Consider the following 20,058-nt stretch of genomic DNA (forward strand, 5'->3'; position numbering starts at 1 on the left):
CAGATCAAGACGCGCTTTAGTGTTTTATCTTTGCTCATCGATTTCTGATGAGCAGCAAAGAATGATCAGAAATGATGCGGTCAAGTGAGGCAAAAAAGCTTTCCTAATTTAAACTTTAATTTCGTCTTTTTTTTTGTTTGCATCAACAAATCATGGTGTCACAATAAACAGAAAAGCGATGTCGACGTTTGCTAAAAGACAGCAAACATGCACATCATGGTAAAAGGCTGCTGAAAGACAACTCGGACTGCATTTCTTGAACGATAAACATCACGTGAGCGTGGCATGTGCATAAAAAGGATAATATCAGATCGTTTATTGCTGTGGAATGAATGAGTAAAAAAAAAAAAAAAAAGAAAAAAAGAGGGACGCAACCGTCCCGTAGATCAAAGCGGTAGACATATAAAAGGTTCGTTCGTTCAGGTTTTTAGTCAAGGGCGCGTGCTTCTGCGAGATACTTCTTCATTGCGGCTTGATAGCGTTGTTTCTCCGCTTCAGCTTGTTCAATGAAAGGCTACACAGCGTAAAACAAACAAAGAGAGTGTTAATTTTTTTCACACTTTCTTTTTCGTTGTTGTTGCCTCAGGTTATCCTCTCTTTACCTTCCTTTCCATATCACTGAGCGCCTTGAACTTTTTAGCAGTAACAGTGGCTTGCTTCACGATGGGAAGATGAACAATTTCTGGGTCGCGTGCTTCTCTTAAACTCCTGGCATACAAGAAGAAAGCATTCCTGGGGCGCTTTGGCTCCCTCGGATCTTTTAATAAGCCCAAGTTGTGCTTTTTTCTCAATAAATTTTCCTTTCGGATCTGTTCTGGTGTTGCATTGTTGATAGCTGTTTCGATACCGTTGAAATGAGCATTGCTTTCCTGTTCATACTTGTTTATATAGACCTGATAAAACAAGTGACGTTAATAAAGGGCATGATAGGCTGAAAGACAGGATAGTCAACAAAAGAAAAAAAAAAAAAGGAGAACGGCCCAAACTTACTTGCTTTTCAGAATCACTTAACGCTTTCCATTTGCTAGATAAACCTTTCACTGAAGCAATGATATCTATTTTACCATCAGGTCTTTTGAACTGATTGATGTGCTCTCGTTGATATATCTGCCAAGCACTGACGGGTCTTGGAGGAACTTGAGATAAGACTATAGACATAACTCCAACGTAAGACGATTATCATTAGAAGCAAACATGGCACACTACTTACTACTAGTGAACTTTTTGGGGTTGAGATTCTTGGTAGAAAGTTGGCGTGCTTGAATCGCTAATGGCCCTACAAATGTCATTTTGTTATAATGTGAAAGAAAAAAGCAACAATACTGGGGAGCGGGGGATGAGGGACATGAATAAAGGGAGCGCGAGAATTTTTTTATTTATTTTTATTTATCTGCAACTTTTTGCATATTAAAAAATTAAATTTCCTTCCATTCTCATTGGATAAATCCGTAAAGAGCTTTTTTATTCATTGTTCGTCCTAGATGACGTACATGAAAAATATTAGCCATCCAAGATATGGATATACCTTTGAATTTAAAAACATACTCGCTGACCACTAGCGTTGTATATTATCACTTATGCCAGGCGTACTTATTTGTATTACTTTGAATAAAAATTTTGCTCGTACGGAAGCATTAAATCCAATGTCAATAGCTGTTCGTATTCTCTTAGTATGAACCAATGGTATGCAGCCCATCGATACATCCACGTTAGTAAGGAATTTTTGAATAGATTATGCGGTATTATCAGAAGGGCTTGATAGTTTGATCTCATGAAATTCAAGGAAAATAATAGATGGCTTTCTAACTGATTGCTAGACTTGAATGTAACAGCCTTTGTGAAGCAACATTTTGGCGTTTAACTGCTTGTTCTAAAAGTATGATTTTGAAGATCAATTGAGAACTTTTAGCTTTAGTGCTTTAGTACGTCAACAGCTATTTTAGGTTGTTATGTAATATCTAAACAATATAATGTTGAGAACTCGCTCTTCAATGAATGTAATTCAACAACGACAAAATAGGTCGGTTTAAAACCTATGACAACGACTTTAAATAATGAAAAAATCAGTCTTGTGTACTATCAATTTACTGATAATGGTCTATAAATGAACAATATAGATCAATTGCCCACGAATTAGTTTTTACAGCTCATGAGGAATGTAATCTTCGCAATGAAGAAGGGTCAACAGTACGTTTAAACGAAGATTTTATTACATAATATTAATTTTTTAAAGCCCAATGGACACGAGATATTAAACTTATCTAAATTGCCCGGGGCAGCTCCAAAGGCTTAAAAGAAACTAAAAACCCCTTAGGGCTCAAGGGTAAAAAGGATTATGTACTAAAGGATTGTGGGAGGGGAAGAGGGTAACCAGTCGAGCAATAGGTGCCCTAACCGAGGAGTTGTAGGCGGCTCTTGAGAGTGGTGTAAGTAGTCGAGTTCAAACAAAATGTGACAAAGTGCTGGCCATAGAAAATGCCAGTGTTGTATTTGGGATGGGTTGTTGATCGGATGTGTAGGAAGACGGTTGAGGACATAGGATATGGGATCACAGACTGATGTGGGGAGTCGTAGGCGGTGATGCATGTTTAAACAGGAGATAGCGTGGGACTTTGTAAGTAATGACGAAGGATGTTTAAGGCAATAGGTTTGATAGCCTCCAGGAAGCCAACCCAAACGCCATCGGATACATCGGCTGCGTTCATTAGTTGACATAGGAATATAAAGGATCGGGTCGATCATTAATCGAGAACGGCATTGAGAGATCAGTTTGGAGTTGGGGCTGTTCGATTGTTGGATGTGAAGGAGGCTAGTGCGGAAGTTAGCAATACAGCGTCGCAGAGCAGTTGATTCAGATCGTTGATTGAGCGGAGAAGAAGTGTAATCTTGCCAGATCGGAGAACGAGCAAGCTTGCAATATAACGAGTTACTTTGTTGCTGGCCTATATATGGGAGTAGTATCGAGATTAAAGTATCAGTAGGCAGTGAGGTAGAACGTAATAGGAACTTAGCTTGTAGGACGAAGGAGCGTTCTTTCATGGTGGGCAGATTGGCAAGGTGGAGCATAAGTCGGGCAGACGATCTACTGGACCCACCAAAGATTCGTCGAATACACTTGTTCTGGGTATCCTCGAATTGTTTATATTGCTTCGCGGTTAGGGGGCTAATGGCCAGTCCGTATTCCATCTTTGCGCGGACTAATTGGGCATATAACCGTAGTGACAGCAGTTTTTCGAATCCACCAGGATTGACACCGATTGCTGCTAATTGATTCATCGTAGTAAGAGCCTTAAATGTGTTAGTACGTGCTAGTTCATTTATATCTATACTACCACCTGGTTGAAAAGGTATCCCTAGATACGGAAAAGTGAGCTGACGTTGTAGAGGAACTCCATAAAGCTGGTAATCTATAGGGTGCGTTGATCTGTCTAGTATAACACATTTATTCGGATGCCAGCGATAGCCTAGCCGAAGACTATGAGCTTCACATTGTTGCAACAGGGTCTGAAGATGATCTTTATCAGTAATCAAGACGACATCGTCGGCATATAGTAAACAGTTGATATTTAGAATCAATTCCGGAACAGGCAAGGAAAGATCCAGTGGGCTTGGACGGAGCAGTGTAGGTAGTTCGTTAATGTAATATGAATAGAGTATAGGAGATAGTATGGATCCTTGAAGGACACCAGTAGTAGGGGTTTCTTAAAATACAGTGTTTTAACTGCTATTTCAGACTTTTCACAAATTTTAATGGACAATATTAAATTTTTAATTTAGACAACTTTCAATTATTTTACGATGAAGCGGTATATTATTCTTGGACGATTTCGTTGATAATCAATTATCCAGTAACATCCAAGCTAGCCCTAAAAATGAGTCTTCATTAGTAAGGAAGTCGCTAAGAAAGCTCTGATTGGCTTCACTTTGCAATAGGGTGAGCTACAAAAAGCTTGACAACTCTTTCGTCAAATGACGATGTGTGTGATAAGACCAACCAGATATTCGTCAGTGCCTTTTTTGGAACTTTGCCCAATGATAAAGACGTGTCTTTCTTTTCTCGCGTTTTTGTTGTCAAAGTTAAATTATAATGAAGAGGTTCTTTTAAACGAGAATAAGATCCCTTCTTTTCCGTATTTCGCATTTTTTTGTAACTTACAGCTCTATTCATGTACAAAAGTTTTATTATACAGAAGATTAGATCTATTAAAGAAAAACATAAGAACCAGGTTAAAACGAACCCATTTGGTAAAATGCTTGATAATTGTAGGAGAACCGTCAGATCAAGATATAAGGATTCTGATATTTGTTGTAACTTTTTAGAACATACCAAGTGTCGAGATTGCTATAAACCAGGTCATTTTGACAAGCGTTACTACAAATGCAAGTATTACAAAGCCGTAAATGCTGATGATGGTAAGCAATAAATCTAAATCTATCTTACACACAGCACTTAATTGCTTATGAGTAACCTCCTTAAAATTGGTAGCAGTGGTAAGAAGAGAAAACAGAGTGACCAAGTGAAAGAGAAGAAGAAAGCAGTTAAACGGAAAAAGACCACATATACAAACAGCCTTGTTGAGCTTTTGAGCAGCGAATGCTCAAATATCTATACTCTACCTTGCAAAATATGTTCCCGGTAAGGATTAACTTTACATTAAACCAAACAGCAGCAAATTCAATATTCTTTTCTCTTTAGAGTATGGTAAAGCGCGATGTTGACGAAACCGCAACAAAATACTGTTATCAAGTGATTTGCAAAGGCGAACCCGAAATGGCCTGGTAAAGTCAAGTTAAACAGTGATGACAAAATAAGAATAGATAATTTGTGCAAGAACTTTGCAGACCTTGTGGAGGAAAAAGTTACGCTTCTGTCATTGGCGGCCGATCCGGTCAAATTTGTCAAGCCCTTGTGGTTTATCCAAGAATACTACGAAGAAGAGCATTAAAATCATCTTCCCTACGATGTTCGTAGGTTACCATTACCTCATCGCTTCTTCCCTTTTCCAACTCCCTCAGGCTCGTCTGAACAGTCTAAGAGATATACTATTTATATACTAAAATATTTAGAGATCCTGTTCTCATTCTATGGGCCTGGTATGGGTGAAACAAGATTCCGTCTGTATCAAGGCAGCAAGTGTGCTACAGATACAATGGTAAGCATGCTAAGCGATGGAGGTATCAAATACAACAAAGAGAAGGGAAGAACAGACGAAATGGCCAAAGAAGAAGGGCAAACCTAAGCTTCGTAAAAGAAAAAAAAAAAAAAAAAAGAAACCAAAAACGAAAGAGAAAGAGAACCACATCTGGTAAGTCTTGTAGCGATTAACTGTCAACTGAATTTGTGTAAACTCACTCTATTATCTTTCTTCAACAAGACAATGGGCCCCTGACAATATCACGTTGAGTGGTAGTAAAAAAGTTCCTTTGATTGTATTTGGTGACGGGATGTTCAACAAATCGGCCATTTATCTAAGGCCTTAGAACTGGTGTCGTTGGTGTTCTGTGGCGTCCATTGAGCGAGGAGAGGCTGCCGGCGATTTAGTAATGGTAACCATTGATGAATATCTTACCTCTCGAACGTGCAACAATTGCCGCTCGAACACCGTTGAGGCATTGAAGACTGTTCCAGGTCAAAGTATCCTTGCCTGCAAAACCTGTTCGATACTTTTGAACCGGGACGTCAACGCTTCTAAAATCATGCTGGTAATTAGCGTGTCGATATGCAAGTCAACGGGAAGACCTACTGAGTTTTGTAAAAAACCAAGGAAGTCACCCGCATCATACGCTTAACAGCATCCTCTAATCGCCAGAACGAAGCTGGCTCGATTCTATAAAAATTGTAGTGGTGGCTCGTACATTTGCTATGGAAATCCAAACATCAATCTTACTTCGTCAGTAGCGATACTTTGACCCGTCTCCATCAAGTAAAAACACTGTAGAGCTTGACCCATCTGTTAGAATACAAACCCAACGGCTAATGTATAAGTGATACGCTAACCAAAAAGAAAGAATGTACTCTAGATAATTTTTATTTTCATCTTCTAAGATGGGATGGTTCGTCTACTAAAAATGAAATAGATAAAGGAAGAAAAAAGTCTAGTATGTGATATCTTTTAAAAAGGTCTATAAATTTACATAAATTAGTCAAAAAGCTTTGGGTGAAAAGAGAAGAAGCCTATCAAAAAAATAGTCTGCTTATCTACCAAAGAAAAGAAAAAGAGAGAAAGAACCACATGTACGCAGTTACTATATCCATTGCTCTTCAATTATCGTGCCCATTAAAGTACTTTTAAGCCTACTTCTAGCCACAGCCACCCCTTGTGGTTATAGGACCCGGACCTTTGGGTCCTTAAGGGAAAAAAAAAGAAAAAATTTATATTTTTATCTCGTTTTAATATTTCTAATGCAATATTTTATTTATTTTTTTATTTTAGATAAAATTTATTTATATTTATTATATAATTATTATGGACTAACTGTATACACCCATGATGAGAATTGTGTAGTACCTCTACCGTCAGCACAAATTGGAGGGTTATTAGCATTTGGACTTATACTAGGTGGTTTGTTAATGAAACATAAACAAGCTTGTGAGTTTAAAGCAGTACCACCCCAACTTATTGAAAGACCGTCTGTAATACCGAAGTACCATTCACCATTAGGTACGTGTGGTGAAGTTGAACATACAGTATAACAACTATCTCTTGTAATTGGTTGGCTATCTTTTAATTCTGCATACATATCAAAGGTATTTCCGGCCGTCCCAGGAGGTAATACATAATTGATTACACTTAAACATTCACCAGTATTAAGAACAGAAGCTGGTATTGTAGGTATTAACGTTTCTATCGTAGTAACTGTTGTAGTCATAGATGTGGTTGTTGTAATAATATCTGTTGTAGTTATAGGTTGGGTAAAAATGCTGATGACAGTAGTAGGACGGTCGACAATAGCAGTTTCTGTGGTGGTGGTAGGTACTATTTCTGTGGTGGTGGTAGAAACTGGCACTTCCTCAGTAGTGGTTGTAGGAACTGGAATTACTTGCGTAGTGGTTGTAGGAACTGGCACTTCCTCAGTAGTGGTTGTAGGAACTAGAATTACTTGCGTAGTGGTTGTAGAAACTGGCACTTCCTCAGTAGTGGTTGTAGGAACTGGCACTTCCTCAGTGGTGGTTACAGGGATTACTTGCGTAGTGGTTGTAGGAACTGGAATTACTTGCGTAGTAGTAGCAGTCGAGGTAGTTGTCAATGTATTGGTACATTCATTGACAATATGATCTGGGTGGGGATTACATCCTTGGAAGGCATCGCAGGCGCCGCCAATAGCGTGGTAATCGTGGATTTCAACACCAGCACTCAAGTCGGACCAAGTATAGTCCCTACCTACGACGGTACCAGCAAAGTTACCTGTACTACCATCAATAATGTGGGCTACAAATAGGAGTCATTAGGCTTTTTTTTTGTTTTTTTTTCTTTTGTTTTCATACATGACTATTGCAGAAGATTGGCTTACCTTCCGGGGCCATGATCAAACCACCCAACTGAGAAGCAGTGGCACGGTAAACGGTGATTTCACCATCACGCAAGTAGACGCCTCGGTCGTCAACGGGATAAATGTTCCAAACAACTCTACAAGGATTGAGACTATCAAGAGGATCATTGGTTCGAAGGGTGAGGGTGCCACGATTGATGACAGGAATCTATGTATCGTCGAAAAGGAGGGGGTTAAAAGAGGCATATGGACGAATGGCATCGAATGATCAACAGCGTTTTTCCACTTACATTAAAGACATAAGTCTTATTGGGATCAATAGGTTGGAAACCGTTCCAATTACCTGAGCCTAAAAGAATATTGGAAGGGTCTGATTCCGTATTGGGGTCTCGACTACATTGCATTCCTCCGCATCCGCCAAAAGTGATAACCTCGTAGTCAGCATCGGATCTGAATTGAGTAAATGCGCCGTTGGGTTCGATGATAGCAGTAGGATCCATATAAGCATAGCCTTCATTGTTATCTAGGGCAGCTTCTCGAACGGCAAAGAAATCGAAATCGCCGGTGCCAAGTTGGTTAGTCACTTGAAAGCCGGCTTCTGACTCTCTAATTTGGGTCAGGGTGCCACCGCCGGCGATCAAAGCGTTACCGTGGACTTGTGTATTGGAAGTAATGGCAGTTCCCCCGACAACAAGACCCATAGAACCGATGGAGGAAGGATTGTCATCACAGTTAGAGCCGTTGTTGGCGTTAAGAACAGAATCGGGAGCAGTGAAATTGCCACCAACAGCGAGAGGGCCCATGGTACCAGAACCACCACCCGTTTCAAAATTACCAAAGAAGATGGCATTGAAATGGCCGAACTGTAGTAGACATTATGTTAATAGATGAAATGGCATTTCATGACAAATAGGATAATCTTTTTTCTTTTTCCTTAAATACTTACAGCATCGTTATTTAATCCATAACCAGCACATGTACCAGGATTAGGGTTACCAGGATTGGGGTTACCAGGATTAGGGTTACCAGGATTAGGGTTACCAGGATTGGGGTTACCAGGATTAGGAGGATTAGGAGGAGGGAAAGGAAGTATACCATGATGGGAGCCATGATGGGAGCCATGAGGAGGCATTACAACACGACCTCTTGCATGTACGCTCGTGACAACGAGCAACGTTGAGAGTGCAATAGATAAAAAGCGAACCATAGTAAAATGAAAGGGTGTACTTTATTTCAGTAAGTTGATGTTCAAAGATGAAGAACAATATATTCGTCAAAGTCGAAAGTCAATAGGTTTTCCTTTATACATGAAAAGGGCTTGAGGTGACGATAAGTAAGCGAATGTTGGTCGTAATTTTAACATAAAAAAAAAAAGCTCCATCAAGGCAGCACCATTTTGTATGAGGGGTTTTTTCTCATGCTTTTGAAAACGGTCTTCCGATTTCAATATTTGATTGCTTCTTTCAATTGAACCACATTCCATCCTTTCAGGGCTTATATCAACATATCAGTGACGAAGTGTTTAAGCAGCAAAAGTGATGAACAAGATTCTTTACATATGATGGTGTATTGACTATGAACATCTTGAGAGCAAATAAGCAAAAAGACACTCTTATAGGGTTTCAAGTAAGTGCCCGCTTGTCTTCGGAAAATATACAAAGACTTAAAAAATGTTCAATTTTGAAAATTTAAAATCGCACTGCATTCCTCTTGAATTTCAATAACATCATTGTCTTTGGTCCTCCATATTTTGAACCCAGTTTGCCAATAAAATTCGATGTAGACATCAGTTGAGTAAATAGAGGCAGGCCATTTTTTGTTTCGCTCCTAGCCCAATACCCCTTTTGTTCAAATACTCTTTACCAGCAAAGTACAACTACAATATTCGGTATTAAGGAAAGAGCACAATATGAGCACTTCTGTATGGCATTAAACGTTTGGTTGCTCTTAGAGTGTATTTAAAAATTTGAAGCAACGAGGTACACTTGTATTTATCTTTCTTCATCGGAATGAAGCGTTTACATTACAAAACGATTGTTATCAAACGCCAGCCTTCTATATCAGCACGTTATTTCTCAACGCATTTTGGTCTTTTAAAACAAATGTTATGGTTTGGCTTAACCTTCTGATGGCTTGCATTTCCTATACAGTCCTTAGACTTACTAATTGTAAATAGATTGTCTAAGAGTCCAACAGCCCTATAAAGTCTACAAGCTACTAAACTCACATTCGTTAAACAAAACACTGTGCTCATAAGAAAGACCCGTCTTTATAAACTATTTGCCTTTGGTATTGACGTAGACGAACACTCACCCAAACAAAAAAAAGTTGTGAATATGTTTTTTTTCAAAATTGTTTTCTTTTGGGTAAGTTAAAAAAAAAAAAAAAGAAAAAAAGAAAGGGCATAAGGGTCTATATACAATGTATATATATACGACTAAAAGATGTATAGTAAGTCAAAAGGCAATTTAACTTGTCGGTCTGACGAGTCAAAGAGGCCATAAAAAATCAATGATTTGCCAGCCTATTCATATCAATAACAAAATGTGTGCGTGTGGCTGTCTGTCTCTCTGTCTGTCTGTCTGTCTGTCTGTGCGTATAGTCTAAAGTGAGTCATAGTTTATCGAGGTTGCAAGAACTTAGTTGTTGGAAGGACGGAAAGGCGCTGGGAACGCAGAAGGATCATACGCAAGAAAACCATTTCCTTCTTGATAAGCAGTTACTGTGCGCTGTGGTTGCTGTTGTTGTTGTTGTTGTTGAGTAGTCGTAGGATGAAAATAAAAAGTATCACAATGAGAATAAGGAGGTGAAGTCTTTTGATGGTTCTTGTTACGATGAGGAGTCGTGGTGATGGTGGCGGTGGTGGTGGTAGTGGTGGTGGTAGCACTCGTAGTGACAGGATGAGGTGAACTGTGATCAGCCGTAACAGCAGGATGACCTATGGGTGCGTCTTTTGTTGTGGTATGGTAAGGGTGGTGATGACTGTACACGTACATGCTATGTAATTGTGGCTGATGAAGTGAGGAAGAGGGATAGGCCATATCAACATGTTGTTGCTGTTGCTGTTGCTGCTGCTGCTGCTGTTGTTGTTGTTGTTGGTCAAGGACAAAGGGACCATGATAGGGGCTCTGATGGTACGTCACGGAGGGGGGCTGAGAAGACGGCGCAGGAGCCGCAGGAGGCGGAGGATGAACGGTTCTTAACCATTGGCTACAATACGCTGTCGACAAGTAGGTGGTACCCTCTGCTGCATGGGAGGGCGCGTGGATATCGGCTGTGATATACTGTTGCTGTTGTTCAGAGGGTGGCGGTGGTGCCACGGGGGATACTTGCGGCTTTGAGGATACAGTGGCTTCTACCAGAGGTGGTGATTGATTGAAAGGCGTCATTTGGTGGTTCAGCATAATATCAGAGTTGGCTTGGGGTGATTGACCATTGTTGGCTAGTTTGTAAAGCCGGATTTTATCACCTCTTGTCGCTGTAGCCATCATCGAACTGTAACTTTCCGTGAACCCAGCATAATCAGGGATCATGAGCGTACTACATGTATCCAGTATATGGCTCGAGTCGATACCTAGGGTCGCAGCTAAAGTTTCAATGTTTTCCTGTAGTTGATTTATGTCTTCTGTGATGGCCTTTGCTGATCGAGACGCACTGTCATCAAAATGAGCTACGTCTGAGACCATCTTGCTGTCGACAAGAATGTTTTCCAAAGGTTCAAAGTCCGGACGGAAATCACTCGTAGAAGACTTGATAGCAGCAGAAGCATGCTGTGAGGAAGAAGATAGCATGCTATTGTCTTTTTGAATCGACTCTTGTCGCTGCTGCTGTTGCTGCTGCTGTTGCTGCTGTTGCTGCTGTAAAACGGGAGCTGTGGACGGTGGTTCTGGATTTCTTTTCTTGGCGCTCTTTTCACCCATACTGATGCCACTATCGATACTTCCATCATTGCTGTCATCAGAGCGAGTAAGATGAAGTGGGATCGTTTTTGTTGTCCAACTGCTATTGCTCTCCATGGGTTGCTGTTGCTGCTGCTGCTGTTTCAAGGCTGAAACGGCCGAGGTAAGTAAGTGATGATACTGTTCCGGTCCGCTGCTATCGAGTAGCATCTTCTCTTGCTGCTGCTGTAATAATTGGAGATGGCGATTACCTTCTGACAATTGACTCAAAGCCTGTTGGTCATTGGAGAAGACAGCAATCAAGAATCGCAAGATTTTCGTAATGACGTCTTGATGCTTTTGATGCTTTTCCCTAGCTGCTAATGTTTCTTGCCATATAATTTCATTGTCTCTATGTAGATTACGTAGATCAGCAGAAATAATCGATTGATGCTTCTTGATAGCTATGATTTCTCGAACAACAGAGGCGAGGTTCACCTTTTCTACTGTGGCATTCATCATCTGCTGGCTGCTGTCACCGTTCGCCGACTTGCTGGCTTTTCCACCCGCTATCGACACATCGTTACCATGGTTGTTTTTGCTGTTGTAACGATGGTTTCGTTTACGAGTGACCAAGACCAAAAGATCAGGTCTGTTGCGTTGAAAATAAGGGCTGCTGAATTCCCAGATTTCGTTGTTGTTATTTGGGTTTTTGGACTGACGACTGTCCTTCAAAGCAACTTGATGTAGATGCGGCACTTTGTGGAAATCATACATATTGAGTTGCCGTACAAAAGAGGCAAACGTGTTGTGTTTGTAGAAACGTGGCAAGACCACTTTGGCGAATTCTTCATGCCCTTGGACTAAACAGAGGACATATTAATAAACAGGATCTCGCAGACAGTGAGTAGCCGTTGAACAAAACAAACCTATGAAAGAATCTCCATCTTTAGACCATCGAATATATGGATCAGTTGAAGGGTCACCTACCATGCTTTAAATAGGCACAAAATGAAAAGGGCAAAAAAACCGTTTACCAACGATATTCTATTTTCCTTTTCTACCCCTTATGTCCAAATAAGGCAACGTTTCTTTTATTTTCTTTTTATTCGAATCTCGATTTCTTTTTTCCCATTCTCTCTTCTACCTTTGCTCTCCCCCCAAAAAAACGATTTCCGTTTCATCGCCAACACCCACTCCCCTCCCCCCGAATTGTCTGAGAAACAAACAAAAAAGGATCCATCTTTTTTGTCTACCCTCTATATATGTCTATATTTTGTTCCTTATTGTTCTATTTTTTTCTTTTCTTTTCGATATCTCCATATAGACGCGAAACCCCCAAACTTACTTGAATAATTTATGTAAGAAAGCAGGTATACTACGCTGTGAAGATACTTTATGTGGTAGATTGATTGTTGCTGCAGTTGTAGTAGGAATAGTGTTTGTCCTGGATAAATCAAGCATCATTTGTTGAGGCCCTAGTGGGGGTGCTGGTGTTGGTTGCCGCTGTTGTTGATCACTTTTCCTTCTTTTCTCATGACGGTTGGTTGGATCAGTGACTGTAATCATCGCATTGTGTTGGTTGTTCTTTAATAAAATGAATGGGGTCGTATCCGTGGTATCCATTACCCGCGAGGATGGGGGTGATGTCGTCATAATAGCATGGAATCTTTTTTGACCGATCAATGGGTCATTGGTATTCTGATTTAGCAAAGAATGGCCGATCTGATTCGATTGAGGAGGATCCATGCTGTTGGATGGCAAAGAAATTTGATTTTTTACTTGAAGCGATGATGTTTAACAAGTGGTTTATAAATAGTCTTGCATATATCCCCTTTTTTTTTGCACTATAGCCTTGTAATATAGATATGTATAATTAAATAGACGAGTGTATGTGTGTATGTGTGTGTGTGTGTGTGTGTGTGTGTGTGTGTGTGTGTGTGTGTGTGTGTGTGTGTGTGTGTGTGTGTCAGCGTGAGTGTATAAAGGTTGATTAATTATTAGCTGTATAGGGTATAGTTCAGGATAAGCTAAATAGGCGGTCACGTCGTAATTGTCGATGGTAAAAAGTTGGGGAATCAAGATTAAAAAAAAAGAGTCTACAACATATACAGAAAGTGCTATAAATAATTCAAGGCAAAACGTGACGAGGCTGAAATTAGAAAAAGTTCAAATAATGACTGCCCCAAATCAGAAAGAGAAAAGAATAAAAAAAAATATAAAAAAATATAAAAGAGAGAAAAGAAAGAGAAAAAAAAGTTATATGCAGTGCAAATGATCGCAGCTAATTTAATTCTTGAATGTTGCGTAGGTTTGTTTTTCTTTTTTTTTTTTGGGTTTGACACTTGCAAAGAATTCCGAAATTTACAAAAAATAAAAGTAAAAAAAAGTTACTGCAATTTTCCAAATTGATAAAGAACGCGAAATTCGCCAAACAAAGAATTTTATGGATTTCAATGAATCAAGAAAATAAAAGAAAAGAAGGACAGACAGAAATTTGTTCGATTTTCCTTTTATCTCAAAAAGCTTAAATGAGAGTCCGAACTTACCTTTTACACACAAAAAGATAGGAGTAGACGATCGAGCAAAAAAATCCAGAAAATATTGGATACTGGCTAGCCCTATTCAGCTTTTACTAGAGCTTCTAAACTATTCTATATGTTTCTGCGGGGTTATCTGTCCTTTGTAACAAAAAAAAAAAGGAAAAAAAAAGACCTTCAATCTATCTCTTTTTTTTTTTTTTTTCCTTGACTTTTCTTGACTTTTCTTGACTTTTCTTGACTTTTCTTTTCTCTCTCAAATACAAGTGGTATTCAAAAAGCAAATGATAACACTATAAAGAAATCACAAAAGTCATCCAACGCGTAATGGCCCCTCTATTTTCCCTCAATTGTTTATAGGATCTTACATCATTTTTCAGAGGCTGAGTTGAGACCCCCTCCTTTCAAATAGGGGTAAATGAAACACTTTAACCTTGATTATCCATTTAAACATAATAGTGTGTGAGATTCTGCTTAATAACCAATCTAGATTCAGAATCTCATCCAAGCTTGATCGTGTTACATGCACAATGACACACACGCTCGCACAACGAAAAAGAAAAACCATCAACACCTTTATAAAAAAAAAAAAAAAAAAAAAAAAAGAAAAAGCTTTCAAATAACATTTCCCGGATCTCCAACGGATATTGAATTTTTCCCCCATGGCACTTACGTAAATCTACCTTTCTTTTTTTAATTTTTGGAAAGGCTTGGTCAACTCAAAATACACACGCTTTATTTTTTTTATATAATGGCCACAATGAAGAAAATAGCTGCAGTGGTTGGCAGTTCAGGCATCGGTAAATCGAAGTTAGCAGTTGAATTATGTAAAGCTTTAACAGGACAAGTCATTAATGCCGATGCTTTACAGGTAAACAGTGTTAAATCAAACAAAAAAAGAAATCCTGACCCTTCATCGTGGACCATTACCATTGACTGATCCGTTTGGGCTATTCCACCCTGTTGATGGAAAGGTTTACAAGGGACTAGATATTATTACCAATAAAATACCTGTTCACGAAAGAGAAGGTATTCCACATCATTTGATGGATTTTCTAGACCCTGAGGAGGAATATCAAGTCAACAACTTTTTAAAAGATGCTTCAACAAAGGTTGGTGTTTGTCTTCCCTTCTTATGAATGTTACCGTACCATGATATGCATGACCTCCTCAACGCTATTTTCTTATGTGTGTGCGCGCGCCCTAGATTGATGAGATCATACATCAAAACCAGTTGCCAGTCGTTGTGGGTGGTACACACTACTATGTACAGTCCTTGCTATGGAAAAATACGACGATTGGAAGTGAGAAAGGAGTAGAGGAAGAGTTTTCAGAATTGGATTCAATGGAGACAAGCGAACTCTATGAAAGACTCAAACGTGCAGATCCTGTCATGGCCACAAAATGGCACCCATCAGATCGAAGAAAGATTCTAAGGAGTTTGAAGGTAACTTTTTGCACACTCACATGATCATCCCACTGGCCCTCCCCTTCACGGCGACAAACCGTTCTAACGTCCGCCTCGCCCCCTCCCCCCCATCCCCTGCTATGATAGATCTTTCATCAAACCGGTCAACCGCAGAGTGACATTGTAAAGCTGCAAAAGGATCAGTTTGATCTTCACGGACTTAAACCTCGATATAAAGCCTTGATTTTCTGGCTGTATTCGGAACCCGACAACTTGAACCCTCGACTGGATGCTCGAGTAGACCAAATGATCGACACAGGCTTATTTGAAGAGATTAAGGATTTGCGACGTAGAGTGAAAGAGGGCCAAGTGAGGATGCCCGGTGAACAACTCGAGAAATATCAACGAGGACTATGGCAGGCCATAGGCTACAAAGAGTTTGACCCTTATTTTGAAGCATCCGAAAACAGTAGGCAAAGTCATGAACAATTAGATACGATCAAACAGGAATGCGTAGAACGTATGAAAGCAGCAACGCGACGCTATGCGAAAACACAAATAAAATGGATCAAAAAGAAATTAGTGCCAACAGTGTATCAGTCCAAGAATAACGATGTGCTGATTTATTGTTTAGACGCTAACAGTAAGAGTGAACAAAAAAAAAAAAAAGCCAGCGGAACAATTGGGCCTCAACACTGACTCCATTCGATAACTCCTCTGTGATGTAGATCTAGATCTTTGGGATACAAATGTGAAGGACAAAGCAATCGAAATCGCGAAACTATTTGCGTCGGATCAAATGCTTCCCGAACCGGAAACTTTAAGCGAGGTAGCAAGCACCATGCTGACATTGAGCAAAGATGTAAAGGAGTAAGTGCGTCTGCAACCCTATTTTTGTGGATATTTGCCGCTTTCAATCTGAAAGCATTTTCATTCTTTATAGTACACAAACAAAGATTTTGACTTGGAGCAAATATACCTGTGAGACCTGTAAAACGGAGAAAGGGGAACCTCTGGTATTGAACGGGGAGGAGGAATGGAAGCAGCATCAGAAAAGTCGATTTCACAGAAAGTATCTTAAACATTTAAAAATGGAGGCTATGCGTAAAGCGCACTTGAAGAAAAAACAGCAACAGCAACAAGAAGAATTGCCTTGATGAATGAATGATATTGCTGTTACCCTTAGCGAACACTGCTTTTTATCAAAAACGTTTTTATCAACTTCAAAAAAAAAACGTTTACTCGGTTAGCTGTTCTTACTATTACCCTTTAATATGCTTTGTGCGTAAATCAATGAACAAAAAACAATGACATCACTTTCTTGTTCGTCCTACAGTGATAGAGTTTGCACGAATGATAGCTTAATGAAAAATAGTAAAGCAGGTTTGATCTGCTTCCGAATAAAGTTTTGTGCTATTCCACGATCAGGTAATGACGCTATGTACTATAGAGAACTCGTACGATTCCAACTGCGCTTCCATGTCTGCTTCCTTTTCTAGTCAGAAACTTAGCACCACACCCATTTTCACTGTAATGATGATTATCTGTTAGATTCAAAGATGAACCAACGGCGCGGTTGCGGGTTTTTGTGGTGGGTTGGTTTTTTTTTTTTTTTACTATACTACCTTAACTTGGCTCGCATTGTGTCATGCGTTTTCCTTTGCCCAAATCAATTGAGCTTCAATTCGAGCAATGTCTTTAAGCAGCAGTCGATTCACTAATAGACTTTGCCTTTCATTTCATGGTCCTGGTCTGTCTGCAGTTCAATTCTTAATTGCTTATCCCATCAAACTTTTTCGTCACCCTTCGAAAAGACTAGAACGTTCTTATCAGCTAATGGTTAATAGACTTTTCTGCTTTTGAAAAGGAACTCCAATTATCTTTTTTCATTCAGGTACATTGAAAAATTTGCATAACCCCTTTGCACTACAACCTGAACTGATGATGCAGACAGAACGGGTTCCCTAATAGATCTAACAGTGAACGATAAACAATGTAATCATATTTAAATGCCCTAAAGCCAAATATAAAATGCAATTCTCCTTTCGCTGCATTACAGTCCTTTCGCTGCATTACAGTCCTTTCGCCGCTATCTGTAATCTAATATTTTTCCGACACCAGTCAGACAAAATAATTATTAACAGTTCCCAAAAGCAGGCAGAAATGATGCAGATTGCACTACAGTCCCCATCGTATATTTGTATATAGTCAGTGTTGATGTCGGTAGAGAATGATTACAGCCATTCGAGCACTAACTCAACCATGAAACACGATAAATCCATGCATAGAGCAGCTTGTGTTAGGATGGATATGGAGGGTTTATAGCAAAGGTGAGGGGTCGTTGTCATCAACTTTTACTGAAAGACGCAGAATTTTGCATCCTGCCATTGCTGCTTTGGTCATCCATTTGATATAGTTCTTTTGCATCCCCATCTGGTAACCGGACATAATCAAAATCAAGCCCTTGCAGATATTTTTGAGTAATAAACAGGCGCTGAGGGCTTTTATTCTCCATCTACCCAAAACGGGCCATAAGTTGAGAGGTTTTCTTGGCTCTAAGAAACACTTTCAGATAACTTTCTAGTTGTATGCAAAAAAAAAAAAAAAAAAAAAGAGTCTTTTCTTAAAATACCTCTTGGGTCATTTGCATCCCCCTCTCATCCTTATGAGCCATTCGTTGAAATGGTTTCTTGGCAATAAAGTATTACCATGCAATAATCATCAATGCAAGTTTTCCGTTCACTTCAAGCTCCCACTATAGTTTTTTTTCTTGTTTTCTTTCTTACGAACAGTAAGTGGTGATCAAAAAGAACGATAGCTGTATGCATCTGCTGATGATCTGAATAGAAGGATAAACTATTGCCCTTTTTAAAGAAACTTCTCAGTATTCAAAGTACAGCAGTACAACCCCCCACGACAGGAGAAAGCAGGCATGTTCTCATCTTTCGGTGATAAGTTATGCACGACAGTATGAATAAGCTTTTAAGATTGCTGATCATTCATTGCTTGTTCATAGGGGTTTTTATTTCATTTCATTTCATTTAAGGCATAGTACGCAGTATCAACAAGCGAAAAACCTTGTACTTTCACGTCGAGTTTTAACCGATAAATTCAATACAATTGATCTTCTTATTCCAGGTAGGAGAGATACTAGGTCTTGACCAATCTTCAGTAGTGTAACCAGCTTCAGAACCGCCACACATAACTTCACCGGAAGGCTTTACCTTGGACCATAAACGAACACCAGAATCAATGGCGCTTAAATCGATTTGGAAGCTTTGAACTTTGTTTTTACATTTAGCAGGGACATTATGGTATTCATGCCCGTAGACCCAACCAGCGCTGACTTCACCACACTTGTTTTTGTAGTTCTTGCTTGTATATAACTTGACCGTAGTGCCTTGGACAGCAACAGCCAAGAAAGAACAAATAAGGGCAATGATAGTGAGTTTCATAGTGGGCTTCTTGTAAAGAGGTAATGGATCCACCTGGAAGTTCAAAAAAAGGGAGAATAAGAGAAAAAAAGGGTTTTGCTAGATTCGTCTGCTATCAAATATGCTCTTTCATACAATCTACTCGCACCTTATCTGATCTCGTGTAACTTCAAAAGAAGTAACAAAGAAAGAAAGCTCACAGAGCTACGCATCATCACACATACCGACGCATAAAATAGTATTTTTGTTACATATAATAGAATGTAACCTTACTGTTCTATCTAGGAGAGCATTTCTTGATCCACAAAAATTGGGCTTCAAAGCGGAGCAAGTACTTTATATTACTTTGTTCAACTTCAAACCAAACTAAAAATAGTGCAAGGATCCATACGACTTCAAAAGGCAAGTGTTATCTTACCAGCACTTTTGTACGTTGGCGCTTCCAAATACATCTGTCGAATCGAGTCACAGTTATAGAGCCGTCAGCGTACAAATCATTTCTTGTTCGTGTTTAACGTATAAAAAAGTAGCCCTCATACTTTTATGATTGCATTCTCCGTTCTGCAAAGGTTACAGAAGGTTGAGTGCAATATGCATCGCACAAAGAAAGCTGATCATGGTTGAACCATGCATAGAGTAGCCATAAATCTCTTCGTTTAGCACAGGAAAGCGGCGAATTTTCTTTTCTCAGCGATACTGAAGCTAATAACCTTACTGTATTTATCCCTGTTCCCTCAGCCCAGAGTAAAATCCTTCTTTCTATCATACATTGTATTTCACTTCTGTTAAAAGAGATGGCGGAAAGAAAGTTTGTAACCAATTGATCACCAAGCTATGGCTTAAATGGATTGTTACCCACTTTTTTTGTAGTATACAGTCAGATTCTCTAAAAGGTTATTGTAACTTTGACTATACTTTTTTTAAGCCTCATTCACGATCTTGCATTAGCACTGACACTATTGCAGATCACTGCCGTTTAAGCATGCTTGGTGCTACTGTATATGATCATCCCAAGTTGCAACCAAAGTATCGCTGATCTCACTTATTTTTCATGCACGACCTACTTTTGTCAGGTGTGTCACTTTTTAATAAAAGAATGATAAAGACAAGTAATCAACAATGAATGGTAAAATGTTTTGAATAACTAAACATTCCCTACGCAGGATTCATACCATGTTTTAGGCTGTTGAATAAACATGAAAAAACAGCCTCTACAAGAACATTATCATCAGTAAGTCATACAGGCTAGTAAATAAAATTGTACAGTGAAGAAAGTAGCATATTGTTTAAACTATATACATCAATTT

The 20,058-nt window shown here is 39.3% G+C and overlaps 7 protein-coding genes across 7 annotated transcripts; 2 read left to right on the plus strand and 5 right to left on the minus strand.

Moving 5' to 3' along the window:
• Positions 1 to 343: 343 nt before the first annotated feature.
• BDF20DRAFT_1000252 (high mobility group box domain-containing protein) lies at positions 344 to 1,351 on the minus strand. The gene is made up of 4 exons (XM_053074590.1): positions 1,211 to 1,351; positions 991 to 1,148; positions 603 to 893; positions 344 to 514 (listed from the first exon to the last, which is right to left on the minus strand). The coding sequence occupies exons 1-4, from the start codon at positions 1,287 to 1,289 to the stop codon at positions 428 to 430; spliced, it is 615 nt and encodes a 204-aa protein (XP_052937487.1). The 5' UTR covers positions 1,290 to 1,351; the 3' UTR covers positions 344 to 427.
• A 2,748-nt stretch (positions 1,352 to 4,099) lies between these two features.
• On the plus strand, positions 4,100 to 4,484 carry BDF20DRAFT_865882 (uncharacterized protein). Its single transcript, XM_053080814.1, has 3 exons — positions 4,100 to 4,245; positions 4,272 to 4,274; positions 4,324 to 4,484. The coding sequence occupies exons 1-3, from the start codon at positions 4,167 to 4,169 to the stop codon at positions 4,422 to 4,424; spliced, it is 183 nt and encodes a 60-aa protein (XP_052937488.1). The 5' UTR covers positions 4,100 to 4,166; the 3' UTR covers positions 4,425 to 4,484.
• A 1,981-nt stretch (positions 4,485 to 6,465) lies between these two features.
• On the minus strand, positions 6,466 to 6,870 carry BDF20DRAFT_834898 (uncharacterized protein; the record flags this gene model as incomplete). Its single annotated transcript, XM_053078779.1, has 1 exon — positions 6,466 to 6,870. One exon carries the CDS (start codon positions 6,868 to 6,870, stop codon positions 6,466 to 6,468), a length of 405 nt encoding a protein of 134 aa, XP_052937489.1.
• Positions 6,871 to 9,997: 3,127 nt separating this feature from the next.
• On the minus strand, positions 9,998 to 10,629 carry BDF20DRAFT_865934 (uncharacterized protein). The gene has a single exon (XM_053080815.1). It carries the CDS (start codon positions 10,530 to 10,532, stop codon positions 10,131 to 10,133), a length of 402 nt encoding a protein of 133 aa, XP_052937490.1. The 5' UTR covers positions 10,533 to 10,629; the 3' UTR covers positions 9,998 to 10,130.
• A 1,031-nt stretch (positions 10,630 to 11,660) lies between these two features.
• BDF20DRAFT_818659 (uncharacterized protein) lies at positions 11,661 to 12,833 on the minus strand (the record flags this gene model as incomplete). The annotated part of the gene is made up of 3 exons (XM_053077395.1): positions 11,661 to 12,232; positions 12,299 to 12,363; positions 12,718 to 12,833. Coding segments are annotated over 3 exons (753 nt in total), but the record flags the coding sequence as incomplete, so codon positions are not given.
• A 1,827-nt stretch (positions 12,834 to 14,660) lies between these two features.
• BDF20DRAFT_912449 (IPP transferase-domain-containing protein) lies at positions 14,661 to 16,474 on the plus strand (the record flags this gene model as incomplete). The annotated part of the gene is made up of 6 exons (XM_053083955.1): positions 14,661 to 14,780; positions 14,884 to 15,021; positions 15,117 to 15,356; positions 15,465 to 15,960; positions 16,046 to 16,187; positions 16,261 to 16,474. 6 exons carry the CDS (start codon positions 14,661 to 14,663, stop codon positions 16,472 to 16,474), a joined length of 1,350 nt encoding a protein of 449 aa, XP_052937492.1.
• Positions 16,475 to 18,415: 1,941 nt separating this feature from the next.
• On the minus strand, positions 18,416 to 19,384 carry BDF20DRAFT_834902 (uncharacterized protein; the record flags this gene model as incomplete). The annotated part of the gene is made up of 3 exons (XM_053078780.1): positions 18,416 to 18,805; positions 19,170 to 19,251; positions 19,326 to 19,384. 3 exons carry the CDS (start codon positions 19,382 to 19,384, stop codon positions 18,416 to 18,418), a joined length of 531 nt encoding a protein of 176 aa, XP_052937493.1.
• Between the last annotated feature and the right edge of the window lie 674 nt (positions 19,385 to 20,058).

The sequence above is a fragment of the Mycotypha africana genome (genome assembly GCF_025528875.1).
Source record: "Mycotypha africana strain NRRL 2978 chromosome Unknown BDF20scaffold_4, whole genome shotgun sequence".
In the NCBI taxonomy this organism is placed as follows: Eukaryota; Fungi; Mucoromycota; class Mucoromycetes; order Mucorales; family Mycotyphaceae; genus Mycotypha; species Mycotypha africana.